Source organism: Colletotrichum truncatum, assembly GCF_014235925.2.
Source record: "Colletotrichum truncatum strain CMES1059 chromosome Unknown Contig_0008, whole genome shotgun sequence".
Classification (NCBI taxonomy): Eukaryota; Fungi; Ascomycota; class Sordariomycetes; order Glomerellales; family Glomerellaceae; genus Colletotrichum; species Colletotrichum truncatum.
Genome location: NW_027222405.1, coordinates 825,597 through 845,090, shown reverse-complemented (window position 1 = coordinate 845,090; position 19,494 = coordinate 825,597). Strand labels below are relative to the sequence as shown.

Here is a 19,494-nt window from a genome sequence, read left to right as displayed (position 1 = left end):
GAAGTCGAGACCGACTCCTCAGACTACGCTATAGGAGGACAACTAGGCTAACGAGACGACGAAGGACGACTATACCCTTGCGCCTTCTTCTTACGCAAGTTACACGGCCTAGAACTTAACTACTAGATATACGACAAGGAACTTATGGTAATTATCGAGGCATTCAAAGAATAGAGACCGCAACTCTCAGGAACCAAGTACGAGGTCAAAGTATACACCGACCACAAGAACCTCGCATACTTCACCACATCGAAAGATCTTAACAAACGACAAATTCGATGGTCCGAATTCTTGTCAGAATTCAATTTCAGAATTATCTACCGGAAGGGCAAGGAGAACGGCAGGGCCGACGCCCTCAGCCGACGACCGGACCACGAGGTCTAGGTACCTGAGGAAACCCGAGTTATCCTCAAAACAGACAAAAACGGAGACCTTGTGCTAGCAGCTAGACTCTTAATGATGGCCAGAAGAGATAGTACCAGCACGCCTGGAAGGATGTCTCCTGAAGCCATTAGGGAGATATACTCCGCACCCGCACATGGTTACCAAGGCGTAACCAAAACGTGGAAACGCATCCGTCAACACTACGACAAAACGGCTATACGACAAGAAGTATCTTTAGCGATTAAGGACTGTGAGGTTTGCGTAAAAAGCAAACCCAGCCGACATCAGCCTTATGGAAAGATACAGCCGCTCCCAGTGCCGCAAACCGCATAGGAATCTATCTCGCTGGACTTCGTTACTAAGTTACCTAAGTCCCGAGAACCGATGACCAACGTCCACTACGACAGTGTCCTCGTCATCGTCGACAGACTCACAAAGTACTTATACTTCATTCCGTACATGGAGTCAAGCATTGCAGAAGACCTCGCCTACAAGTTTCTGCAGGTGATCGTAAGCCAACACGGAATGCCGAAGGAAATCGTATCCGACAGAGACAAGCTGTTTACTTCTAAGTTTTGGAGATCCCTGATCTCGCAGCTAGGATCTGACTATAAGATGTCTACCGCTTTCCATCCGCAAACCGATGGCTAGACAGAACGAATCAATCAGATCATGGAAACCTACCTACGCTGCTACGTCAACTATTAGCAAAACAACTGGGTCTAACTGCTACCTATGGCCTAGTTCGCTTACAACAGCGTAGTAGGAGAAAGTATAAAAGAATCACCATTCTACTTGAACTACGGATTTAACCCGACAGCCTATGGACAACCCCGACAAGGCCCAACAGCTCTGAAAGCTGTGGCAGATATTAACAAACTTAAGGAAATCCAACGAGATCTTCCTAGAGACCTTGAATTTGTGCGCGAACGCATGCGCAAATACGCTGACAAGACAAGAGTTGAGGGACCAACTCTGAAGGAGGGGGATAGCGTATACCTTCTCCGCCGGAATATCAAAACAAAACGACTAAGCGATAAGTTGGACTTTAAGAAACTTAGACCCTTCGAAATCACGAAGAAGGTATCTAACGTTAACTTCAAACTCGTACTACTAGATACTATGAAGTGTTATCTAGTTTTTCATATTTCACTTCTCGAGCTAGCACCAAAAGGATTACGAACTATGGACCATATCGAAGTCGACCCGGAACAGGACTACGAGGTCGAAAGGATCCTCGATCATATCGATCAGCACGATGACATAGAAATACAATACCTAATCAAGTGGAAAAACTACGGACACGAAGAAAACACATGGGAACCCGCATCAAACTTGGAGCACGCATAAGAGGAACTTTAAGAATACTGGACGCAATGGGAAACACGACAGCACGCCAAAGTCATGCAAAGACCAACATACAACCCTCGCGTCAGAAACCCTCAACCCAAGTTTCGACCAACCAAGAAACCCCAGGGCAACAAAACGTTTCTTCGCCTAGGAATACCTAGCCCTGAGTAGCCGAGGAACCTCCAACACTCCCCGCACCCGCGCCATCCACCAGAGGACCCAAACCCACAAACTCGTCACCAAAACCAAAAAGGGACCAAGGAGGATCATTCCCGAGACCCACTGCCTGGAGGTTACTAACGACGAACCTCTCGTAAGCATCCAAGGCAGGTAGGACTTCGTCGTCCGCCAGGACGCCATCCTCCCTGTCAACCTCCTGCATACCATGCTTAAAAACTTCGGTCTGCCGCTCCCGAACCATCTTACGGACCGTCCGAATCCGTTTTAGACGACCCGCAGCATCCGCTATTTGAACTTGCAAACGAGTAAACTCTTGATGAAGCGCGAATAGCTCCTCACCCGCTTTCTCTTCTTTCTCATCCCACTCCTTTTGCTGAGAGTTCAACTTCTGAACTAGAAGTAAACATTAGCAACCCCCAGAACAGCGAAAACACAAAAACACGACTTACGAGTAGACGCCACGAGGACGCCGTCACAAGGTTTCTTCGCCTCGATGCAAGTCCTACAGCGTGTAGACTTCTCGCCAAAACGATACGGGACCTTTGCACGGAAACAACGAGTGCAAGGCATGTCGCTAGCAATCGATCGGGACTCCACGTATTTAATAAGCGCAGCTCTCTCACGATCTTTTATCATAGTCAAGTGCGACTTTGTCTTTCGAACGCGACCTGACATGGTGTCGGCATCATGAAAAACAAAGGAAGCAAATTTGTGGATCCCCAACCTGGGACCAACGACCTACCTATACTCAGGTCTCGAGGACAAGACCTTTAAGAGGGGAGCTGATGTTACGACCCGACAGTTAACAGACCACTGACGACGACCCCGCAGGGGCTTAGCGGTTATAGGGACGGCCGTTAGCCGTTACGTCGTAACAACCCCTACGGAACGGAAGAACTAGGATACAGGTTACGTGACGATAAGCAGGACCGACGGACGATAAGCGGTCCTGGGACAGGACCGACGGTGCCAAGGGCGGTCCATGGCGATGGACCGACGTCCTGGGTGTCGGTCCCCCAGGATCAGGAAGTGTTCAGCATGGAACCAGACTTGTATATAGTTGGGACTCGAGTCCTCTCGAGTCCTACCTTTCCTAGTTCTTCAGCAATCAACTTCGTGATTACCCTAACCGGTACTTTCAGCTATACCTAAGTGACGACTACTCTACGACTCTTGTTGAGGCCTTGACTGATCACCAAGACCTTTGAAGATCTACGATCTATTCGACCAGGACCACGGAACGACTGTTACTACTCTCAATCCCTGGCTTACTGTTAACACAAACCTACTGTCAGTTAGCTGGCCGTAACATCTAGCTTCTTGTAGGCCTGTCTAGCGTGCTGGAGTTGCTTGTTGAGGTTTTCTATTGCTTGTCGGTTTTCGTTGACGATTTTCTGTATGTCTTTTGTCTCGGCTTCTTGTTTCTGGATTATGCGTCGGAGCTTATCGTAGCTTTCCTTGGTGAAAGAGCTATCTCTATCGGAGTCGTACTTGAGGTCCGGCATGTCGAAGTCCTCAGTGTTGGCGGGCTCCTGCGCGAGGCTCTGAGGCTGGTTGCGCGAAGAGGATGAGGATCCTGGAGTGGGTGATTTGGCAGAAGCGCGAGAAGACATCTTGTCTATACTGTTTAGTAGTTCTCAAAAGGTGACTTACTGAACAGGAGTAATCAAAGTGTTACGGCTAGCTAACTGACAGTGGGTTTGTGTTAACAGTAAGCCAGGGATTGAGAGTAGTAATAGTCGTTCCGTGGTCCTGGTCGAATAGATCGTAGATCTTCAAAGGTCTTGGTGATTAGTCAAGGCCTTAACAAGAGTCGTAGAGTAGTCGTCACTTAGGTATAGTTGAAAGTACCGGTTAGGGTAATTACGAAGTTGATTGCTGAAGAACTAGGAAAGGTAGGACTCGAGAGGACTCGAGTCCTAACTATATACAAGTCTGGTTCCATGCTGAATACTTCCTGATCCTGGGGGACCGACACCCAGGACGTCGGTCTATCGCCATGGACCGCCCTTGGCACCGTCGGTCCTGTCCCAGGACCGCTTATCGTCCGTCGGTCCTGCTTATCGTCACGTGACCTGTATCCTAGTTCTTCCGTTCCGTGGGGGTTGTTACGACGTAACGGCTGACGGCCGTCCCGAAAAACATCAACAACAGCGAGAACGAAATTTTTGAAAACAGCATCAAATTGATCAAACCACGCCCGCTCGCGCTCTCAGAGGTCACTTTGGGCATAATGTCATCCTCGGCATTGATTCTGCTCCCAAAGAGCCTGCTCGTGGCCGCGGGCGGGCTCTGACCACGAAAAATTCGAGAGCAAGCCACAAAGTATGACACGTCAATAGACAACACCATCGACACCACCGCGGTTGAGTCACGGGCTATCACGTGAGCACAACGACCAAGCCCAAACAAACATCAACACCACAGCCACCGATAGGTTATGGGTCGCCTATCACCCCCGACAAAGTTTGCAACGTCCCGCGACAACAACGACGACAAGCCCGACAGAACGGTATCACCTCCTGCATAGAGAAAGCACCAGACACCAGGCATGCTACGATCGATGCCACAAAATACTACAGTTTGCAGACAGATTGGTCCCCTGTCGCCCCCTCCGCGAAGAAGGATTGTCGCCCCTTCAACGTATGACAATGTCTGCGGAATCTGTGTACGAGCTCTCATACTTAGTAATCGGACGAATCGAAGCGGTTGGAGCATTGTGTTTTGCGGATTGAGTCCGACTCCAGGCGGTGGATGGAGGTGGTGGTCGAAAGATGGAAACATAGAGCCACATAGGAACCCAGCATGAGGCAACAAAAAGATTTACAGATTCAACTGAGATATAGCACATGCGAGTCTGAGAGGATGCGGACAAGATAAAGAGACGAAGCTGAGGGCTGGGGGGAGACTATAGGTATACAGAACCAGACATGGTGCCTAGCACCAACAGAACCGAAGTAGGAGGACGCGAAAGAAGGATTCTAGAAGGCAACACCAAGCGAGAGAGCAGGCAGGAGGACAACAATCTTCAACAGAGGGCATAAACACACAAGAATAGATAGCATAGTGGGAGCTTGGGGACAGCTGGTCCTGATCCAACAACAGGGCGAAGTGGGGCGTCGCGGTTTATCGTCGATGCTTCGGCTGTCTGCCAAACCCCGCTTTCCGGGCATAGCTGCTAGCATAAGAGCGGCTTCATAACCGTGTAGGAATCAATCAATCAATCAATCAATGACGGCCGTCCCTATAACCGCTGAGCCCCTGCGGGGTCGTCGTTAGTGGTCTGTTAACTGTCGGGTCGTAACAGAAGAGTCGAACCAACCTTATAGCTACCTTCTCTATAAGAATAACAATAGTAGCAACTACTATACCGACCGCTATATCCTACGGTCTCTCCGTTAATAGACCTCTAACTATACGAGTTAATAGACCGTATTAGAAAGTAATTAATAGAATTTGTAAAACTATACCCCGACGATATAAAATATAGCAGCGATATATACGATATACTCGAAAAGAAGATACTAGTATTCGTAGATTACTATAGAATGCTAGGAATTTATACCTCTTAATATAACAAGGCATTTCCCTTAATACTGAAAGGAATAGCTAAAACCTACTTCTACGCCTCGATTAAAGTAATTAACCTATAGCCTAACTTCGAGACTATGATCAACTAATTAAAATCATACTTCGAGACTAGGAAAAGGCAATAAGCGTACGTTACGTAGTAGAATATAACTACTTTTCCCTAAATCATTCGCGATAACCCTAGAAAGACTAAATCGGAGTGTTTTAATATACTATGTAATAAATTAAGCAAGATTTAGCTTAGTTTACTATAATAGGATTATAACGACCGATCCCTCTATACCTAACTTCTATACGCTTGTAGAGATATTCTAGAGTATGTAATAGCGTTATTTATACCGGCTAAGACGTACGAGGGACTTCGTAGCTAATTAATCTCGTCGATCGAGATAGCTACCCGTCTTAACTAATAACAATTTAACATAGTAGCTAACCTACTAAAGTAGTACTAGACCGATAGAACTTTTAACGGTCGAGGGCGTTATTTACGATATAGTCGTTTATTACGAAGTCGATTATTACGAGAAAGAAGCCGTGACAGACCCTTATTACCGCTAACGCCTAAGAAGTGCTATATATATAAAAAACCTAACTACTAGTTAACTAAATATACTATAGAAGAGAGACGAAAAGCGTACGAGAAGTTTAAAACTACTTAATATGCCTAGGATACGTTACTTCTAGCATATAGCTAATTTCTCGTCTAATACGAGGGTTTCGACGGGTTAGACTTATAACCTACCGCCGAAGACCCCTAGCAATACTACTACGTAACCGAATAAACTAGTAAAAGTAACGAAGAGGAAGAGACTAGTAGCGATAGTTAATTCTAAGTTACTACCTATTTTACTATAATAGCAATTAACGGCAATAGGATCGCTACGATCCTAGTAGACTAGTTAACCTGCTATACTATTATGAAAGAAGACCTCTTCCGCAACTAACTAGAACCAAAAATGTTACGGGGTTTTAGCTAGGAATAGTTATAATAGTAATAAATATCGTATTTTTCCAAAGCTGATTCTTAATCCTCTAGATCAAGAGTCTAGAGCTAGAACCTATCTTTTATCTAGGTGTTATGCCTTGCTAGGTAAAATATGTATGTTAACCTTCTTAGTATAGCGCCCTATAGCGCTTCTAGTAGTATAGCGCCTTATAGCTCTTTGCCTTGTTACAACTGCCCCCCTATTGTGGTTGCTGTCCCTAGCAACTTGCGTGTAGAAAATATGGGTCCTCCTTTTTTTTTTTTTTTTTTTTTTTTTTTTTTTTTTAAGCAAGGCGTAGGGCTCTAGGTCGGGCTTAGTCAGGCTTTCGCTTAGAGTTCGGTATAGCTTAGTCAGGCTAGCCTTTCTCTAAAAAAACCTTTTCTTAGCGCTTTTATTTCCTCGTCGCCTACTTTATTTATTTACTTTTCTTTTCTATTAACATCCTTGCTATAGCGTTTACTTCTTCTATCGATTACGACTCGCGCATCATTTGCTAGCTTTTCTCTTTATCTTTAGTAGAATCGCCTTATTTTTCTCTTTCTCAAGATTGTCTTTATTTATTCTCTAGACGTTCGGTCGCGATTAGATAGCATAGCGCCTTAGAAACCCTAGACCTAGACGCCTTGCGAGAAAGGCGGAGTTCGTAGTAGCGGGATTAATAAGACCCCTACTCCTAGTAGCAAAAGAGGCAATTAGCATAGTCGGGCGTAGCGACTTCGTACCTTAAAGGCGGCGAAAACCTATCGCTATAATACCGCTCTTCGAGAGAAGCGTTAGCCTTCCCTAGGTAAAGATTAAGACTATGTTTTCGCTAATTTGATTACGACTAAAAAGTCTAAATCGAGTAAGTCTAGTAAGGAAGGCGATAGTAATAAGTCTAACGCTAGCGACTCGACCCCTAGTCCCCCGCCTACTGCTAGCCTTGCTTAACGCTCCCCTGCCCCCTCGTCTATAGCAGAGTCTAGCTTTAATAACGCCTTCCCTTCGCCCCCTCCTAGTAAGCGACTTCCCGACCCTTAGCTAGAAGGTAATAATACTACTTTTTAGCCTTGTCTCTATTATATTCGTACTATAGTAGAGGCATATAAATACGGTTGTAAAAGAGACGGAATAGTCTTCGATCCCGAGCAAGTCGCTATCCCTAAGTATTCTTTTACTTTGAAGGGATCTTCGCGTTATACGTAGTATAACTATCGCGGAGATATATATGCTATAGTAAGTAAAGCGTTTTCCTTCCTTATCCTTAGCGATTAGCTAACGTTTATCCCTATAAGCGCCGTCCCTTATATTTAGCAACTACTAAGACTGTCTCCTTTTATAAGGAGTTATTCGACGCTTGATATATTACGTTTAGGACGAGGATAATAGAGATATTTGCTAGTAAATCTCCTTTATTACGCGCGACTTATTTATTAGCTACGACGCCTTAGAAAGCGCTTACCGTAAGTATTATAGAATGACTGCTTCTAAGCAGCCTAAACCTATATATATTCCTAATCGACTTATTTATAAAGTCTTTGCTAACGTTTAGTTAGGCGGTTATTACGGCTTATAAGGCAATTATCGACTATCGCTGCTAGATATACGACGATTTTATAGCCTTTACTTGTAATAAAGGTCCCCCTTGCTATCTAGTAAGGACCTTGTTTTATTATGTTCTTTATTTATTTTCTAACTTTCTTATCTAGCGAAGCGTAAGCGATTCTACTCCCGAGTCCTCCCTAGAGATATAGGCTTTATAGGTTAGCAATTAGCTAAAAAGATAGCTTACGAAGAACTTCTTCGCATCTTCTATGCCTAAGGCTATGCTATGCGATATAACTAGTAGGTAGTTTATCTTTTCAAGCTTTTCCGAAAGCGCGTTATTAAGCTTTCCTTTTACTAAGGTTCGGCTTTCCTATCCTTATTAGATAGTGATTATCTTATTTTTGCTTATTATTCGCCTTGTTTTCGTTTGGTTTGCTTAAGACTTTTTTTTTTTTTTTTTTTTTTTTAGGAGGATCGTGGGTTTGGGAATGACTGCGGCGGATGGTCTTATTTAACCCCGAATAGCGGTATTCTATCTCCCTTTTAATTTGTTTTCCTATCTTCTTAGCTAGTTACGTCCCGATAGTTAGGATCGCCTTATATAGGCAGCTTATCCCGGCGGTTAGGTATTAGAAAGGGAGGTTTTCTTTTAGGTATCGCGCTACCTTGATATTATTCCTTTGTTTTGCTCTTTTTTGATTATCTCTTTCGTTTCTTTTCGTAGTCCTATATTGCCTATTAGGCGCTAACTATATCGCTAGAATATACCTAAGAGTTATACTCTGCTAGCTACCCTTTCTATTTAATAAGGTAGTAAGTATTATCTCCCCTTATTCGACGGCTAACGATATAGTCTAGTTCCTATAGCTAGTTATCCTCTTCTAGGTCGGGTATCGGTAAGAGATCGCTATCCTTATTACTATGCTATAGCTTTAGTAGGCTAATATGAAAAACATTATATAACTAGCTATATTGCTCTGGTAGTGCTAGTCGGTATGCTTAACGGCTAATCTTTTCCAAGACTTTAAAAAGTCTTATAAACTTCGGGGCTAACTTGCGCTAAGTTGCCTTAAACCGTAAGTTCCTTGTAGATAACATGACTAGGGACTTTTTAGGGATATTAAGGGGTTAGTGCCGTTTATTATAGGCTTTCGCCTACGATTCGGTTGCCTTTCCTTAGTGTTCCTTAAGTTGGTTACGTAATTCTTAGAGTTTTTCTAGGCGTTTAGTTACGCCTTATACTCCCCCTTAAACGACCTCGTCCTCGAGGTTAAGGCATAGTTCTAGCTAATAGCCTAGCAATGCCTTTATAGGTAAAATTCCTATTATAGCATTCCTTCTATTATTTACTATATATTATGCCTATGCTAGTAGCGTAGGCTAATTTCTATTTATTACAAACGCCTTTAAATATTATTCTAGGGCTTTGTTTGCTACCTCTATTTGGCTATCTATTTAGGGATAAAACGCTGTCGAAAGCATTCTCTTTATCTTTATATGATAGCAGAATTAAGCCTAAAATTAGCTTGTAAAAACAGGTCCTCTATTAGAGATAACTCCCTTAAGGCTGCCTCTAAATAACTTAACCTTCTCGTAGAAAATTATAGCTAGTTCTACTATAGTAATAGAGGTATTAACTATAATATAAATACAGTATTTAGTATAACGATCTACTATAACAAGGATCGTATCTACGAGTTAGTAACCGTTAAATACAAGCGGTAAGCCTATAATAAAGTCTATAGATACTTATTTAAAGGGTCGCGTTAGTCTTAGTAAAGCTTGCAACTCCTTATAAGGTCGGTAGGTCTTAGCTTTAATACCTAAGCATACTATACATCCTCGAACATAGTCTTTAACGGTTTTCTCTATATTAATCTAACGAAATTTTCACTAGATTAACTTAAGTATCTTGTCTCTTCTAAAGTATCCTGCTAGTAGATCGTTATAGAATAGACGGAGGATCTCTAACCTTAGACTAGCTTCTTTAAGGATATATAACTTCCTATAGAATTAAACGAAGCCGGAAGGTAATAAGGACTAATATGGTTTCCTTAGCACCTCTGCTTATAACGCTTCTCTAAGACGTCTATATAATAGATCTTCTTCCTAAGCCTTCTTAATTAAGGCACTAAGGGAGTTAGAAGTATTATTATTATAAACTTCCTCTTTATAAGCTGCTCGACAGGCCGTAGCCTATATGACGGCCTGTATACGTCGGCCTGGCGTGTTTTGCTATAAGACTATATCCTTCTAAGATAGGTCTACCTTGTCTTATAAGGTAGGTAATAGGTTAGTATTCGACCCCTTTTCGCCTTCGTAATCTAGTCTTCTTGATAGCCTATCTATAGGGTTCGTTCTCCCCTGTCGATATCGAATAACAAAATTATATAAAGCTAGTAGCATGCAATATCGCGCTTGGCGACTATTTAGCCTTGGCTATAATATAAACGTCTATAAGTTTTAGTAATTAGTTAGAACTTCTACTAGAAACGCCGCCCTTTCGATATAGTATTGTTAGTATTTAAATAATTCTATTATAGCTAACATCTCTTAGTTAGGCATTTTATAATTTAACTCTGCCTCCTTAAACTTCCTAGACTAGAAAGTAATAGGATACTACTTCCTGTCTAGCTATAGCTAGGAATAGATACTAGCTGCTATATAGTAGGAAGTATCGGTCTTAATGCAGGACCTTAGTTAAGGGTTATAGTAGCGTAAGAGAGGGGCGCTTTGGAATGCTAGGATTAGCGTCCTAAACGCTACCTTCTTAGCTAATCCTAACTATACTTTACTAGGCTTACGGCCTTTTATACTTCCTTTTAAGAGATTAGTAAGAGGGTGTATAATCCTAAAGTATTTATAGATAAATCTGCGATAAAAGTTATAAAACCTTAGGAATACCTAAACTTCTCGGAAGGTTGTCGGCTCTGGCTATTGGGCGATTGCCTTAACCCTACGGGGGTCTATAGAGATTCCCTTTATAGATAGAATATACCTTAAAAACTTAACTTGTCGTTAGTAAAAGGTGTATTTCGATGGTTTAGCGTATAAGGCAGCTTCTTACATGCGTTGTAAGACTTAGTATAGATAGTTTATATATTCTTCTCTAGTCTTAGAGAAGACTAGGATATCGTCTAGATAAACGATATAGATAGTGTCTACTAAGCCTTCTAAAGCATTATTAATATATGCTTAGAAAGTAGTAGGTGTGTTAGTTAAACTTATAAGGAGAACGCAAAACTTATATAAACTATAATAGGTCCGAAACGCGGTTTTCTATTTATCTCCTTCTTTAATACGTATACGATAGTATATATCTTTGACGTCGATCTTTGAAAAATATTAGGCATTGGTAATCCGGTTAAGGATCTCTGAAATCAAGGGGAGAAGGTAGCGATTCTTAACCGTAATACGATTTAGCCTTCGGTAATTAACGCAAAGTCGTAAAGAACTATCCTTCTTCGGGACGAAGATAATAAGGGCCCTAGCTAGGCTCTTTGATAGACGAATACGTCCTGCTTAGAGATTCTCTTCGAGGTAACTACGTAGTTCTTCTAGCTCCTTAGGTGATAAGGGGTAGATAAGACCCTAAGGGGGGGACTTTCCCTCTTCTATGTTAATAGAATAGTCTAAGGCTTTGAAAATAAGGAGATTCTTAGCATTCTTAGATGTAAGAACGTTAACGAACGAACGTAGTTCCGGGGGGATAGCTATAATCTTAATCGTAGGCTCTTCTTCTTCTTTATCCGGGAAAAGTTATAGTTCGGGGAGCTATATAATAGCGAAAACCTACGCCTTCTCTCGAGTAGCCTTTTTTGCAAAGCGGGAGGCTCGGCATTTTTCTTATTTCCTCTATAGATGTTTAAACTACTATATACGGTTTTTTCCCCCTAGGAAAATGTTATAGTGCTTGATAGTAGTTATTAAAAGCAATATAAGGCTTCCCTTAAGTCGAGGGTCGCGGTTAATTGCTATATAGGAACGAGTAAACGACCGACAAGTTCCTCGCGAATCGGTAAGGATAAGTAGAACCTAAAAGACCCTATAGGTAGGGATAGTACTTTGCCTTAGTATAGATAGGATTAGAAGGGTTAGCTTAGCTTGATTTAGTTTTTACTACTATGTAAAGGCATACGAAACTAAATCGTACTCGGCTTCCGAATTAAAATCAATATTAATAAATACTATTGCTCGGTTTCCTCTGACTTTAGTAGAGGTATAGAATCGTTAAATAGTCCCTACTATAGGCTAGGAAGGAGGATAGGGAGTTACTCCTTCCCCTTGCCTTTTCCCGAAGCAAAGGTGTTAGTATTAGTAGTCGCTTACTAAACCCCCGTTTTTCCTTTTATTTTCTCTCTATCCTCCTTTAAGGATTTAGTATAAATATTAGATAAATAGTCTGGACTACCGTAGATATAATAAAGGCGTAGTTTACTAGTAGTATAGTTAACGCCGTTTTTCCCTCCTTTTTTAAGACTCGACTAAGGAGAGGAGGAAGTAAGATTTCGAGCTTGTCTCTTAACCCTTCCTAGTTTACTATCTTGTTTATCATCGCGCTTTCGCTTAGGGTTCGGTTGGATAACACCCTAATATCGGGTAGACATAGCTACTATAGCCTCTCGCGTAGTAGGGAGGTTAGCGGTGTTAGTCTATATATACTTCCGTAATTTATCGGTTAACTTAGCGTAAAATTCTAAAGTACTTTCTTTTTCTAGATAAGGGGTAAATTCCTTTTCTAGAGACTATAAATAAGTATGAAAGTCTTATAGCTCTTAATCTAATCGCTATCTTGTAGTAACTAGTTGTCTTATGATTTAGGGTTCCCGGAATTAAGTATCTCTAACAAGTATTTTCGTCTAATAAACAAAGTATAGATATTCCCAGGCGTTTAGCTAGTATTCCTTATCTAAATTATCCTTATATAGGTACTATCTTGCTTGGCAGTCGGCGTCTATATAGTCTAGTGCTAAGACTATCTTTTTAATATCGGTTTTATATCTTTTAGGGGCTCCCTTATAGGCTTGTTCTAAATCTTAAAGCTATTCGGTACGCTTTCGGTAGCTAGTTTTCAGCGTAAATACTTCGATATTCTTAACCTTGATATCTCCCCCTTCGCTAGAGGTAGGACTCTATTTTAGTTATACTAATAATGTCTGCTAGAGCTATTCTAATAGATCGTTTTAGCGTTTAGTTTAAGATAAAGATGTCTTAAGTTAGGCGATTCGCTTTAGAAGAGTAGTATAATTAACCTCTTTTAGCTAAGTATAGCTACTATTCTCTTAACTCGCTGGTTCGTTAGGAGGGTTAATCGGGTTAGGGGATTCGCGAATTCGTTTATCTTTACTACTACTTCCTACTATTATAACTATTAGTAGCTAATAGAGAAGAATCAGAATTGTTACGGGGTTTTAGCTAGGAATAGTTATAATAGTAATAAATGTCGTATTTTTCTAAAGCTGATTCTTGATCTTCTAGATCAAGAGTCTAGAGCTAGAACCTGTCTTTTATCTAGGTGTTATGCCCTGCTAGGTGAAATATGTATGTTAACCTTCTTAGTACAGCGCCCCATAGCGCTTCTAGTAGTGCAGCGCCCTATAGCTCTTTGCCCTGTTATAGAAAAAGCTACCTTCGTAATTCATACTCGAGGGACGCTACTCTGCCTAGAACTTCTAAGGGATTATGCCTGACTCGGGCGTAGTAGGATTCTCAACCGCTAGCTACTTATAATTCATAGCCTTATAATAAATTTACGAAGGAATTACGTTAAATACTAAGGCGGCTAGCGGCGTTATAGTAAAATTCGGCAATAGGATACTACTAGAGTCTATAGGGACTACTAAAGTGCTAACGCTGTTTAGAAGCGTTAAATTTTACGTTATTAAGACTAATACTCCCTTCCTTATATGCCTAGGAGATATAGACTGATTAAAGGTCTACTTTAATAACGTTACGAATACCTTTATCTAAGGAAACAAGGTCGTACCTATTATTTACAAATAAGGCTACCTATAGTTATTACTTGATAAGGAGAAACTACTTGCCTAGAACTACCTTATAGACGCTAAATTGCGACGGGTTTACCGTCGCTTCGGATACCTATCTGTTTAACGATTATACAAGGTGTTCTAGAGGGCTAGCTACCTAGTTGAAATTACGGTAATTAAGCAACTATCGAAAGTCTGCTATCGATGCTAAATATACGTACTAGCGTTATTATGGTTTAAATTTACGTTACGAGACGATTACAAATTTAACTACGAGGTTATCGCCGACGTAATATACCTTAAGGGTAATAGACTAGTCCTCTACGTCGTCGATACTGCTACGGCGTTTAACGCCGCCTGGTTCCTTAAGGATATTTCTGCGAAAGCTACTTAGGAAGCCTTACGCCTCTGCTAGATAGATATGTATTAAGGACCCCTAGACTAGCTAGTTACTAACGCTAGAATAAACTTCCGCTTAATAGAATTCCGAAACGCGGCAAGAGGAATAGTAATTAAAATTAAAGAAATTCCTATAAAAGCTTATAACAGTATTAAGAAAGTTAAACGATACTATATACCTCTAAGGAAGGCATACAAAATCATTAGAATAAAAAACCTAATAATTACGCTAGAATTAGTATTTTAAATAGTAGTTAAAGCAGTTAACGATACTGCTAGCCTAAACGGAATAGTGCTAATACTCTTAGTATTCGGCTTATACCAACGAATTACCGACGATTTGCTACTATCTCCCGAAGTTATAAGGTAAGCGAAAGCGATTAAGAAGGCGACGAGCGAAGTATGTAAACTTTACGTAAGGCGATAGGTAGTAGAAGCTATCGCTACTTATAATAGCCTTAATATAAGGCTAATTATTAATTTACTACTATGGTCGTAAGTATGAGTATAGCGTAAAAAGAAAGGCTAGACTAGACTATTTACTTTAGTAGCTATAAATAGCAAAACCTATATTATCGATATGCTACGTAGTCTAAAGACCTTCTAGTCTATCATAGTTAAACTATACTATGAAGATCCTAATCAACTACCTAATTCCATCGCCGCGCTAGAAGAAGAAGAACCTGAAGCTAAGATACTATAGTAGGAAGTAGTATACGACGAAATTATCGTCGCCAGCAGAGGTAGTAAACCGGACGAACCGCAAGAGGCACCGGAGCCACCGAGAAGACGCCCAGGCAGACCCCGGAAGAAACCACTGCTAATCGCCTACTTTATAAAGGAATTTAATAATAACCCGGATTATTAATAAATATTTGTTAGAAGTATAAGTATATTATACTTCTATTTTACTTATTTATCCTATTTAGTCTTATCTAAGACTTAGTAGGACTTACAAAAGTAACTAGCTAAGAATGGCTGCTTGCTAGTTTAAACATATGACATTCAGATCCCTATGGAATACTCTCTTTAACCTTATCTAAAAGTCTATTTAGTTAAAGAAGATTCTAGTCTGATTTATAAGCTGCTTTATAAGCTAGTTGACGTATATACTTACGTATACTAAACCTAGCTTATAGCTTCCTATATTAGCTATTATAGGCGACGTTATACTACTATATAACTAGCCTAATTCTCTCCCTTAGCTAGCTATTAGTTCCTCAACCAACTCAGCTTCAATATAAGCCTATACATTCTTTACTATTAAAGCCCTACTTTATAAGTACAAGTTCCCTTACTCTAATACCCTGTTATAAGGATATCGTACTATCTACGAGATTCCTACCTACCGTTCCAACAATATTCCTATCGATTAAGGAGTAAGTAGACGAAGAATTAGTAATTAAACTACGACGAGAAGGTATTATTACTATACTAAGCAAACCGTTCGAATAGTTAACTAAATAAGAGATTAACAGCCTTATCGCTAGAAAAGTATTTAAATTTACTTAGTTTAATAAGAGAAGGTACTAGAACGTATAAATCTTCCGATCTTATATCGTTAACGAAGTCAAGGGTAAAATAACTAAACCTTACGAGAAATCGAGACTTATAATATAGGGTTACGCCGACGATAGCAAGAAGGCTATATTAACCTAATCGCTAACAATTTAGTAAGTAAGTTAATAGCTAATTCTATTAATTACCCCGTTACTCCTACGAGAAGGGAAATAACTATAGCTTTAAAATATTATATAAGCCTACGTTTAATCCTCTATAAGGCTTAATCGTACTATTCTCGCCTACCTACCGAAGCAAATTCAAGACTAGTACCTAAAAGGGACTATTATAAAGGTTGTAAAGCCTCTATACGGAATCGTAGAAGCTAGAACCTACTAGTAGGCAACGTATTATAAGCATTATAGAGAAAATCTCTAGATAGTTACTTCTTCGTACGATCTATGCTTATTAATCTTATCTACCAAAAATCTATACTTTAGCTATATCGGTATACAAACCGACGATACCCTCGGTTTGTTAGACAAGGCGTTCTTATAATTAGAAGACGAATAGTTAGAAAAAGCAGCTTTTATAGCAAAAGCGAAGAATATCCTTATAATTAACAAACCCCTCTAATTTAACAGAGGGATAATCGCGCTATTAACTAACAATTCGATTAATTTAAGGCAAAAAAGATAAGCTAAGAAGTTACGATATATTAAGACTACTAAACCTAACCTAAAATAGCAATATGTTAAACAATGTGCTAGAGGGGCGTATATCGCGTTAATTTGCTAACCCGAGGCCTGTTTCGATTTATCTACTACTGCCTAATACTAAGACCCCTTGCTAGAAGCGATAAAAGCACTAAATCAACGGATTCGATAGTAAATAGAATCGCCTAACCGAGGAATAACGTTTATTCTACTCGACCTTATAATAGCTAAGCTATTCGTTTTCATTAACAGGTTATTCGCTAATAACTACGACCTCTCCTCCTAATTAGGGTTTCTAATCATCCTAGCTAACGATACTTCCTCTAATAGTAATAACGGAGAATTTACGATTTACGGTAACCTTGTTTATTATAACTCTACGAAGAGTAAACAAGTTACCCGCAGCATATTAGCGTTAGAGATCTATAAGATAGTTGCTAGCGTCGATATAGCCTACGCCCTTGCTATAACCCTAGCGATAATTACTAACTACCTTAACCTACTAACGATTTAGACAGTTGTCTATACCGATTCTTATTCGCTATACAAGTATCTCGTAAAGCTAGGCACTACTAAAGAAAAGCGACTTATAATCGATATCATAGCGTTAAGATAATCGTATAAAAGACGAGAACTATAAGAAATTCGTTAGATTAACGGCGAAGACAACCTTGCTAATGCCTTTACGAAGAGCAAACCAAATCGAGCCTTTAAGAGATTCGTTAATAGCAATACGATAACGATACATATAGAGGGATAGGTAATAAGACCGTAACTACGGGAGAAAGTAGGGATAGGAGGCCGAATTGACGAAGAGACGGAATTGTATAGGGATAACGTATTCCAACCGCTTTAATACTATAAAAAGAGAGTTTCTAGTGTTGCGATAGTTGGAATACGGAGTCGTGTGGCACTTCCAGCCACACGCCCGCCAGGCTGAGAGGCCCAAGCCTCCCAGACCCACGTGACAGGCCAAGGGGGAATATCCCTACCTTCTAGTCAACAACACCACTTTCAACTAACGTCCCACACCCACTTCTGGGCACCCCCCACATTTGGGCACCCCATTTACACCAAAAACGCCGTTTTTCGAAATTCTATATTAAACTAAATACTTTACTTATTAAAGAGAATAAATATATGTTAAATAGATTAAGACTTAATTATAATACTTAAGTAGCTATATACTAGTATTATTGATAATAAGTATTATAAATTCAAGGTTTAACATTTATAATACTAATTTACCTAGCCTATATCTTAATATATAAAATAGGTAGAGATATTTAACTAATATGATTAGAATTTTTAAGTAAGATATAGTAGATTTATATATTCTTATACTTAGTAAAAAATTCTTTAAGCTTAGAATAATATTTTAAAATTTCCCTTAAGAAAAGTTTCTATTATAGAATTTTAACCCTTAATTATACTATATTTACTAAAGTAATACTTTTAAATCTCTTTTAGATATAATTATATACTTTTAATAAGTATAAATATTAATTTCCTAGATTTTTTAAATAAGTATATATAAGCGAAAATATATTTTCTAATGTTAAGGAATACTAGTAAGTTACTAGTATCTACTAACATTTTAAAGCTTTTAGTTTTAAACTTCTATATTATAACTATTATTATATTTAAACCTTTATAAAAAATTAGATGGCTATAATTATACTTAACATAGTTTATATATATTTTCTTTTCTTAGTAAGTATAGTAGTTAGTTTAATATAGAATTTCGAAAAACGGCGTTTTTGGTGTAAATGGGGTGCCCAAATGTGGGGGGTGCCCAGAAGTGGGTGTGGGACGTTATCATGAACCATCGATTAGAACCAATTTACTGTTATTTGTTATTGACGAACGGAATTCCGTTTCACCCCCTGTGAAACCTACAGATAAAACCGCCTTTACAATACTCGTAATAGCTGAAGCTGCTTCAGAATGCCCCAAATTCGGTTTTACCTGTGGACTATGTCAATGTGTTACTCTGATGCAATATGTGATTTGAAAGTGATGAAGCTTACTGAACCAATGAGAATTCCCTTCTCGCCAAATACTGTACCTAATGTACACGCTTCAACGGTGTCTCCTACTGGGGTACCGGTTCCATGACATTCAATCATGGCCGTCTGCCACATGTCACTTTCAGGAATACCCGCATTGCGATATGCATCGCGAATTAACGCCTCCTGTGCCTGCGTACTTGGAGTAGTTAATCCGATAGTTTTTCCATCGGAATTTGTCGAAGACCCTCGAATCACCGCCCGAATTGGGTTTCCATCTCGGATAGCGTGATCGAGTCTTTTGATGAAGAGACAATTGACTGCCTCTGCCCGCGCATAACCGTTGGCAGCTGCATCAAACGTCTTACATAAAGCGTCAGGCGAAAGAACATTCTGTTCGGCCATTAACTGCGTGAAACCTGGTGAGAGCATAAGATTAGACCCTGCCACAAGAGCAGAGTCGCATTCCCCAGCCCGGATAGCTTGGCTGGCTAGGTGTAGCGCAAGGCCCGCCGCAGAGCACGCTGTGCGAACCGTCATACTGCAGTGGTGATTAGCCAGCTGTCGTGCGTGACTTGAAGATGTGGTTATAACCTACCTGGGACCTCGAAGATCAAATGCATGAGATATCCGATTCGCGTGGACGAAGTCCATGTAACCTGTCAAGTTGTACATACCACCATCCTGGTTATCTTTGGCATGCAACTCACGCCAGTCGTCTCCGAAGCTTCCAACGTAACAACCAATATTTTGGCCGCTCCATTCTGTTTCAGCGCCGCTCTCCAGGGCCTCCCAGACTACTTGTAGCAACAGTCGTTGCTGGGGATCCAGCTTTGACATCTCTTTAGGATTCATAGAGAATAAC

The 19,494-nt window shown here is 40.3% G+C and overlaps 3 protein-coding genes across 3 annotated transcripts; all 3 read right to left on the bottom strand.

Moving 5' to 3' along the window:
- Positions 1–1,891: 1,891 nt before the first annotated feature.
- CTRU02_211722 (uncharacterized protein) lies at positions 1,892–2,589 on the bottom strand (the record flags this gene model as incomplete). The annotated part of the gene is made up of 2 exons (XM_036733911.2): positions 1,892–2,307; positions 2,364–2,589. The coding sequence occupies 2 exons, from the start codon at positions 2,587–2,589 to the stop codon at positions 1,892–1,894; spliced, it is 642 nt and encodes a 213-aa protein (XP_036574351.1).
- A 620-nt stretch (positions 2,590–3,209) lies between these two features.
- Positions 3,210–3,527, bottom strand: CTRU02_211721 (uncharacterized protein; the record flags this gene model as incomplete). Its single annotated transcript, XM_036733912.2, has 1 exon — positions 3,210–3,527. The coding sequence occupies one exon, from the start codon at positions 3,525–3,527 to the stop codon at positions 3,210–3,212; it is 318 nt and encodes a 105-aa protein (XP_036574352.2).
- An 802-nt stretch (positions 3,528–4,329) lies between these two features.
- Positions 4,330–4,698, bottom strand: CTRU02_211720 (uncharacterized protein; the record flags this gene model as incomplete). Its single annotated transcript, XM_036733913.1, has 1 exon — positions 4,330–4,698. One exon carries the CDS (start codon positions 4,696–4,698, stop codon positions 4,330–4,332), a length of 369 nt encoding a protein of 122 aa, XP_036574353.1.
- Positions 4,699–19,494: the final 14,796 nt, after the last annotated feature.